Source organism: Sebastes umbrosus, chromosome 14, assembly GCF_015220745.1.
Source record: "Sebastes umbrosus isolate fSebUmb1 chromosome 14, fSebUmb1.pri, whole genome shotgun sequence".
Lineage (NCBI taxonomy): Eukaryota > Metazoa > Chordata > Actinopteri > Perciformes > Sebastidae > Sebastes > Sebastes umbrosus.
Window position 1 is genome coordinate 7,238,499 of NC_051282.1, and position 9,705 is coordinate 7,248,203.

Here is a 9,705-nt window from a genome sequence, read left to right on the forward strand (position 1 = left end):
AACACACGCTCGTTAGAGCAGCACCTGTGTGCTCTCAAAAACCACAGGATGAAAAGGACGGATTAAGAGAAATTAGTGGGATGCTGTGAGTGGGCTTTTGTGGTCTGTACTTGTTGTTGACATACATATAACAGCCAAGTCGCACAGAAGTTTGCGACATACTGACGAAATTGAATGTATTGATTCGTGTACATAGACACAAATTTTTAAAAAAAATTCGTGATGGTCAGCACGAAATCAATTTGTATGTAATCCACGTTATTGTGATGTGGGAAGTATAAAGAGCGGCGAACGCCTTGTAGGGAGGAGGTCAGGGCGTATTGGTGGGTAAAAAAATCACAGGACTTTCACCCAGGAGACTGCTGTTTGTGTCCCGTGTGAAACCACAAGTCAAAGTTGATTTATTTGCCACGTAACTTCCGTACTTAAGTTACGGAACTTCCAGAGTTATTTTAAGCCAAACCACAAACTTTTCCTAAACCTAACTAAGTAGTTTTGTTGCCTAATCCTAACCAAGTCGATATATTACTAAACCTAACTAAGTAGTTTTGTTGCCTAATCCTAACCAAGTCGATCTTTTCCTAAATCTAACTAAGTAGTTTTGTTGCCTAATCCTAACCAAGTCGATCTTTTCCTAAATCTAACTAAGTAGTTTTGTTGCCTAAACCTAACCAAGTCGATATTTTCCTATACCTAACTAAGTAGTTTTGTTGCCTAAACCTAACCAAGTCAATATGTTACTAAACCTAACTAAGTAGTTTTGTTGCCTAAACCTAACCCAGTGGATATTTTCCTAAACCTAAGTAGTTTTGTTGCCTAATCCTAACCAAGTCGATCTTTTCCTAAACCTAACTAAGTAGTTTTGTTGCCTAATCCTAACCAAGTTGATATTTTCCTAAACCTAACAAAGTAGTTTTGTTGCCTAAACCTAACCAAGTTGATATTTTCCTAAATCTAACTAAGTCGTTTTGTTGCCTAAGCCTAACCAAGTTGTTACTTTCCTAAACCTAACTAAGTAGTTTTATTTTGAAAAGACGAGTGGAAATTGACATGTGCGTCAGGTGTTGTTGAAAGTCATGCTGAGCATCACGAAAATAAAGGAAAAGTTGTGTCTATATAAACGAATCAAAAAGATTAAATTTCGTGACTATTTCACAAACTGTTGTGAGACTGTGTTGCATATAAAGAGGTGTCTGAGAACAAGACATAAACAGAAAAGTTCTTGATTTAATATCATATACCTCTTTTTGGAAGGACACTGACAAAAGCAGACAAAGCCATATCAAGCTGTTCCTCTTTTTGTGCTTTAGGCCAAAATCCTGATCCAACACAAACCCAATTTGTAACCATGCTTGGCTTAAACCTGCAAAAGTCGATCACTGGTAAAGCAGCGGTTGTAAGTTGTGGCCTTTCATTTAAAAAGCAGTTCAAATGGCTTCAGTCTCCACGGGGGAGGAATCCATCCAAAAATGTGCTGTCAGATCGCTCCCTTGCCCACGGCCATTATGTATGCGTCACGCTGTTTCTCGTGCGAGATGATGGAGCAGTCTGCAGAATCAGACCTCGGTGTTACATCTATGTCAGGTGACATCCCCCCAAAATAATGAGATAGTCTATCAAAGTCAAGCCTGAAACCCTCCTGTAGTTTAGAAGCCAACAGGACATATGGCGTGCTGATCGGCCAATACAATTCTGTAAATTAAAACAAGAACAAACCGTTCACTCCCATTCTGCATCTATACAAACCAACTTAATGGCATTAATAGCCAACTGAAGTTATCGACCTCACCTTTACTCCATTGGCAAACAAAGTGTGCATATCCGGTGCCTGTTCACACTTCATCACATCCTCCACTAGAGTGCGGAGTCCTTAAATTGCCCACTTAGCTCAGCTGTAAAGACCAAATGACTTTACAGCATGGTGCCAGGTTTCTGGGTCAGCCTCCATAACAGTTTATAGGACATCTGTATTTATTTATGCCATACATGAAGTAGTGAATTATACTGTATGTGGGACATGCACGCCCACATTAGCAATTATTAGGAGCCGGAGGAGGCCTACATATCGGTGGCACTGGACCAATAAAGTGTGACAAGGCTAAACGTTCGCCTCCCCACCTCGTCACACATTATGAAACACGACTGTTTGACTGACGGGCTGGGTTGCCGCTCGCACCAACACACCCTGCTGAACACACACACAAAAAAAGCACACTCAGATAAACCATACACTATTGTATTGTATTATCAGCTCTATTGGCTTATCAAACACTGGAACTTAAGTAAATGTCATCAGGGACCTTCTTCCTTTTTTTTAGGAACTTTTCTTAGTACGCTGTTTCCTGAACAAACTATCTACAGAATAAACATCCCTCTCTTCTGTCGAAATCCATCTTTAACTGGTGAAGTGATACTTGATCAACAGAGCGCCAGGTCCTGAGAGAGTGTTTTCCTCCTCTGTGCCCAAATGAAAAGCCTTGTGCTCTGAGAACAGCTTGTCCCTCCCAGTCATCATAGCAGACTAACACCTCTGAGCCAGTGCGGGTGAGCAGCAGCTTAATACTTCAGCACAGCCCAGGATAACACCCGCTGCTGGAAAGACTCTCAACGGCTTGAATTATACACACATTTCTATAAATAAAGTGGGGAAAAGGTTAGCTTAACGTTCATGAAAATCTCTCAAGGTGACTTCAGTATAGTAAGAAAGAGAATATGAATGTCTGTACCAAATGTAATGACAGTCCATCCACTAGATGTGGACCAGAGTGGTGGACTGACCAATAACGTTGCTATCTTTAGAGTCACACCGCTACTAACATTTTTACTCAACAAATAAATATATAAACAATGGGTTAATGTTGTCTGATAAAAATGATTGAAAATGAACGGGAGCATGCTTAATGTGGCTTAAATAAATGTAATGCCCAGGCCACACTGCCTGTATGAGCAACGCGTGTGTGTCGCGGAACCTGTTGCTTTTTATTCCGGCGCCCATTGACATCACACCAGCAACATTACTACAGCTGTGCAATATGTCACGGACATGAAAAAAATTTATATTTATTTTTAACTCAATACATTTCAAAATAAAAGCCCTCTAGCATTTTTCTGTGGACAGAATCCCTTAATTTATTAACACAAGGATTTTATTCTGAAATAATAGTAGGACAGTGTTGTAGAAAATGCAGTGACTTGCGCGGCGCCATAAATTAATAGAGTACCTGCTTTTAATTGTGGAAATACGGTAGTCATAGCAGAAAGGGAAAGGGGGACTGGCGGGACTGGCGGGACTGGCGGGACTGACGGTACCGGCGCTGCAACACGCGTGCGAGCCGCAGCAGTTCCACGAGGTGGCTCACGTGCTGCTAACACAGGTAGTGTGGCCCGGGCGTAACTGAGCAAAAGTGGATGATTAATTTGTCACATTTAGTTGAATTTAAAGCTGCACTAATCAATATTTTTACATTAATAATGGATGAAATGACTATGTGTAATATTAAAGGGGTTACCCGTAGTGAAGAATCCATAGATAATTATCATCCGACTGTAGTTTCCTTCCATATTTCAGTGTCTTTCAGCCCAGTGTTTTGGTTTTACGACCCTGGAACTTTAATGTTTTGGTTGAGTCTCACAGTTCTCATCAACCTTGTTTCAGCCACAGCAGGCAGATGTTTTCTGAAAGGAAAGCTCTAAAAAAACGACTGTATTCTATAGCTGCCCAGCACCAAATGGCACACAGCCAGTGTTATGATCACAGATTTTTCTGCTAAACCGAGGTGTTAAGTTAAATTCACTTTCTTTTACACCAAGTCCGACCTTCAAAGTTTTGAGGGTGATGAAATATAGGCTGAAATATGTAGGCTCCTATGCGGGCCATGTCCTGCTGTGTTTAATGAACTGAAGAACCTGAGAGATGGAGCCAAATTGCTCGGGGGCCTTGAGCTTTAGTTTCAGACCAGTGTAGTCTCCAGGGAGGAGAGAAAGCAGAGGTCAGGAAGGTCAGAGTTAACATCCCACAGGCCCTTGCTGGGAGTTTATGAAATGCAGCACGCAACAGTAACATCAGGAGATGTGCTTGAATTGTGATTTAAGCTGACATTTATTTTCAAAGAGAAACCGTTTCTTACTGCGAAATATTTGTTTTCTCAGCAGAAAATTAGATTTACGCACATCTGTAATAGAATAACGAACAAGTACACACACACAAACACAGGTAGGTAACCAGTTTAAATATACAATCTTGGCGCAGACATGGTCCAATCTAATCTGAACAAGCCCACTCATATTGTAGAAATCAACCCGATCTGCAGTTCAATCTTCAAATAATTTACCCAAAGTACAAGAACAACTTTTGAGATAGCTTCAATAAAATGTGGCAATAAAATAAATAAAATAAATCACATACTGTGTTAAAATATGGTGACATGAAATGTGCTTTTAATTAGCCTAATTAGCCAATGTACCCCATTACTGGCCATTAGCATGTGCCAGAGTGAACAGTTGGACTCAGTAATGAATGACAGCACTAATAAGGTGAACATTTCTACCCATAAATCCCTTTCAGCTCGGGTAATGGCTTTAGTGGTATCATAGCAACAAGTGACAGAGTCTGGGAACGGAGAGCATGTGAGAGATGTTAGTATGATAATGATAACCGCAATATTATATTGCTTTTCTACTTTGTCTGAATTGAAAGCAAGCCATGGAGACAATGATATTTTTGAACGCACTCCTTTTTTAGAGATGTACAGAGGAGCAGAACATGTTTCCCTGCAGCCTCCTCAGTCTCTTGACATGTGAGCGGAGTGTCAGAAGATGACAATGAAACGCCTCCCTTTGTGACCATTTATCATGAATGCAAATAAAACCAGCGAGTGTTACAGAAATGTCCACTGACACTACATCTACTCTGAAATAAAGAAAAGAGCTGAGATCAGGCTGCAAGTAACATGTTTGTATATGAAATAAATTGACAAATATATCAAAACGTACTAAACAGGCTTTAAAGTGACTACACTGCCCTTGTGGAAATTGAGATCATTTATATTCAACAAAACAGTCTCACAGGGCTCTAAAATTGACATTTAATTTTGGACATCAAAAGTAAATGATATGCATATTTTTATAGCCTGGGCAGTCTGCTGAGAACGGCTCTACATATGTGACCTTTCAATGATGACTACCATAATGACTGCAAGAGCATTTTTGTCCTTCAAGCTAAATGACTGAACTCCTTTGTCAGTGCTTTAAAAAGCAACGATTATCGAAGCTAAGCTTTAGACACGGTCAAGTAATTGTTCTATTTAGTTTGTATACTTTCCCTAAATTTGAGCTAAAAAAAATGCAAGTCGTTCTTCTGGAGCTTTCAATCAAACCACCAGATGTGTATCAGCAGGTGGATGAAGATCATCATCAGAACAGCTACTGCTGTCATCTATGTAAAGGTAATATTTACCTCATCAATGTGGAATTTTGGCAAAATGTTGAATTTTGTATTTTATGATGATTTATGAGTGATGCATTATGCATTATAATAATATATTTTCAACACTTTTAATTATAAGTGTGATTTTTGTGTCTCTAATCCTCTTTTTTTAATATAAATAATGAACAGTTTTTGTTTTCTTTTGACATAAATATTCCTGATCATGGTGCAACAGCAACAACTGAATTTTAAATTTAAACAATCACTGAATTAAGCCAAACAAATACTTTATAAAAAGATTATAAATCAACATAACGCGGTAAACACCATCGTCTTGCGGTTTTTGTGGTTCAATTCAGATTAATTTATTTTTCTTCAGTACACAAAGACATTTCTAGTCGCAGTCAGAGCTGAAATGGAGACTTAGCGTTAAAGGTGCTCAATGCAAAAAATTCTAAGTATATCTATTGCCTCCATTCGGCTCTCAACATGGCGACGGCTAAGCGCTAACAGTGCAAGCAAGGCAACACGGCTGACAGAGCATGCACTAAAAGCCCGACTATGTCAACAAAGCACAGAAAAGCTCTGATTACAACACACACAGAGGGAGAGTGACTTCATTCTCTGCTCAGGTAGACATTACTCTTCTATATCTTTACATAGACGATAATTGTTTGCTGCTATTTTAATGCTCTGGATATGGTATAGAGCATATTTGAGCATATAGAGCATATATTTTTTAACAATTAAAGCTTCACGAAGGTTGCTTTAATGATCTGAAAATCAATATTCAAGCATGTGTTAAAACATCTGCGCATTTAATTAACTACTGTAACTCTCGGCTGTGATTTACAAGCAGCGTGCATCATTGATAAAAAGAGTGACATGATTGATTCATGGATGATTGATTTATGACAGTCAGTATTAAACACCATCTCTGATCCTGTTTGCAGCAGCAGTCAGAAACTAACCGCGACACTCTGCTGGAAATGTTTTCTGCAGCATTACATACACACAAAGGAAATAACTCTGTCACACATTTTTTTCTCTTACTCTTCTTGATTTGCATAAGTGCCTGTGATTGGTTGTTGCAAGCTCACGGAGAAGGAAATACTGCCCTCTCCTGATTGGCAGGGAGCAGAAGGGGGCAGGTGTTGTGTGTGAACATAAATACAGCCTTGACAGGCACACTTGCATGCATCTGCTACCATCATCCTCTTCAACAGAACTACATCCAGCTCCATCACTGACATCAACTCAGTCTTCAGACGAGGATCCACAGGTCAAGGAGAAGAGATTCTCTCAAGCAGGAGAAAAAGAGCAACAGGAGGTCATCATGTCTTTTGAAGTAAAGGAGAAGACAGAGGTGCGTCTGGTGTTTCTGGGAGCAGCTGGAGTGGGGAAAACAGCCCTCATCCAACGCTTCCTCAAAGACACCTTTGAGCCCAAGCACCGGCGCACGGTGGAGGAGCTCCACAGGAAGGAGTACGAGGTGGCGGGCGTTAAAGTCACCATCAACATCATGGACACCAGTGGCAGCTACTCCTTTCCCGCCATGCGCAAGCTCTCCATCCAGAACAGCGACGCCTTCGCCCTGGTCTACGCCGTGGACGACCCCGAATCCCTGGTCGCGGTCAAGAGCCTGCGAGACGAGATCCTGGAGGTCAAGGAGGACAAGTACACGCCCATCGTGGTGATAGGCAACAAGATAGACCGTCACAACGAGCGCCAGGTGTCCAGCAAGGACGTGCTGTCCACGGTGGAGCTGGACTGGAACCACAGCTTCGTGGAGTCCTCCGCCAAAGACAATGTCAACGTGCTGGAGGCTTTCAGGGAGCTGCTCCAGCAGGCCAACCTGCCCAGTCGGTTCAGCCCGGCGCTGTGCCGGAGACGGGAAACCTTCCCCAAGGAGAGCAGCAAACGACCCCCGATGAACAAGACCAACAGCTGCCTCATCTCATAATGATGTTCAGGCTAAAGAGGCAGAGAGAAAACTGCCCAAAAGAGAGTGAAAGGGCTTTGTATGGTGGGGAGCTGCACACCAAGAGACAGTGTTAAATGTTAACAGACTCTAATGAGACAGTAAATTATGTGTCCTCAGGCACAGAGATACTGCAGCGAGGACGGACACATAACCATGAAAACAGACACCACTTTTTAAGACGTGAAAGAATGTGGTTGAACAACTGCTTGCTGAAAACAATGTGCACGGACACTGCTTACTGTGAATGTCAACAGTGATGGCGTAATAAAACGTGACAGTGTAAAAGCAGCATTATGTATCATAAGCTCAGTTTTCGATCAAGTGTACATGTGAGGTTTCATTTTTTAGGCTTTTGTGCAATAAATGTGAAGTGATGGGTGTTTATGCAAAAATGTGTTTACATAAGAAGACAGAGAACAACAGAAGGACAACGGTTTATATTTTTAATAGCAGCACATCAACACATTATGTTGTGAATTATTGTGAAGCCTGTCCTGTAACTCTGACGTTTTGAAATACATACTTCTGGTGTTTTTTTCTCTCTTTTTGTTTGACTAATAAATACTTTTTTTTTTAAATGGGAGTTTGACTTGTTTTTGAGAATTTAAAGGGTTTTTCTTTTCACCATAACAGCACGAAGAACAAGGCGATATTTGATGATCTTATCAGTGATTACTTCATGATAAATAAAGCATATTTACTTTACCTCCAGTCACATTTGTGCAGGTTGTTTTGTCATTTTTTCTGATATAGGACTTTTCTTGACGTGACAGAGCAGACAGAATTAAATATGTGTGTAGGGGAGGGGTCATATTCACATTTGAAAATTATTAAGGTACATATTAGTTAGTTATTACAGTCCAAACTGAAATACAATGAAAATAAAATACAGCTAAGTTTGAATCTAAGGACTTAAAATTGTTTTGTACGGTCAATTGTATAAATGTAGTAATTCTGTCATAGCATATGGAGATATTTGTTTGTTAAATGGTGTAATAAATTGGTGGACACAATTGCATTGTGTTGACTCAACTTCTTTTTCTTGAGAACAGTGCTGGTCTGACCAGAAATGTAAGTAAAAAAAAATAAAAAAAAAAGCAGATAACTAAGAATTGCTTCATCACTTCACCAACCTGTCTGTATTTAAAGTGACTGTTGTTTAAAATGTAAAAATCCCTGGAAAGTGGTATTCATAATGAAGGTGAAATAAAATTAATTATGGATTTATTGCATTGGTCTGACATACGCACACAAAATCAATCCAATGATCCCTCTGTTCTGTGTTGTACCGCCCCCTGGTGGTCATTATTTACAAAAACAAATACAGCGAGTTGCTCTCTGTAGGTGGATATGAGGAAGCATTTCAAACAATATGTTAAATAAGATTATAAGGGAACCATAAACCCTGTACATGCCTTATCAACTTCTGTATCAAGCGACTGATACAATACATGAGATTAAGTCAACACAGTCTATGTAACTCTATACAGCAGTGGGTACTGCAGATACACAATTAAAACAGTATTTAGTACTCTGAGTTTATGAAAAATACATACTTTCCACCTGCTTTGAAACATGATGTCAGGTTAAATGGATCAGTTAATCAGTTGACATTTTGATGTTAACAGATTTCCTGTTAAAAAGGCCACAGGCCCAGAGAGGGAGCGAAAAAGGTATGCTTCCTCTTTCATAAAACATTCAGAGACAAGGTGCATTGTTTCCCCAGAATCAGACAAGGAAGTGACCTGTGATTATCAGATCTCTGGTTCCTCTTTGTGTCCCGTTTAAACTCACTGCTGTCATCAGCCGGTCCACAAAGGCACGCAAACTCGTCTTTTCGGCACACGGACGGACTCGGAGAGGCAGATCGTCCTGTTTAAAGCTCAGGTGCGAACTAAACTTTCCACTCAGGTTGTGGTGAACACAGGTATGAGGCTCTGTTGTAGATAGGTTTCACTGAACACTGAAGTCTTTCTGGGTTTGTCTCTGCTCCTAGACTTGGTCAAAGCTCCTCAGTGGTGTATAGATACTGTACCTGAGAAGTTTTGAACAAGTATAGGATCTCTGACGGTCACTACATCAGGTGTAAAAGACTGGCTTAAGACTGTACTCTACTGTAGTACTGCACGGCAACGTTAAAGGTAGGCCTTCTTATACACCAATACAGTATTTACATATTTGTGTTACCTTTTACTCTGCTAATTACCATTTCAGCCATGTTCATCAAATACCTGCAGATATCAGTCTACATAAAGTTTGCTTAAAACAGCAAGGTTAGCCAACGGAAATTTGATTC

General features: G+C 40.2%; 1 protein-coding gene across 1 annotated transcript; it reads left to right on the forward strand.

Moving 5' to 3' along the window:
- Positions 1 to 6,345: 6,345 nt before the first annotated feature.
- On the forward strand, positions 6,346 to 8,574 carry rasd4 (rasd family member 4). Its single transcript, XM_037793630.1, has one exon. It carries the CDS (start codon positions 6,621 to 6,623, stop codon positions 7,386 to 7,388), a length of 768 nt encoding a protein of 255 aa, XP_037649558.1. The 5' UTR covers positions 6,346 to 6,620; the 3' UTR covers positions 7,389 to 8,574.
- Positions 8,575 to 9,705: the final 1,131 nt, after the last annotated feature.

Coding starts and splice junctions, on each gene's coding strand:
- rasd4 (XM_037793630.1), top strand. CDS start 6,621: ATGCATCTGCTACCATCATCCTCTTCAACAGAACTACATCCAGCTCCA.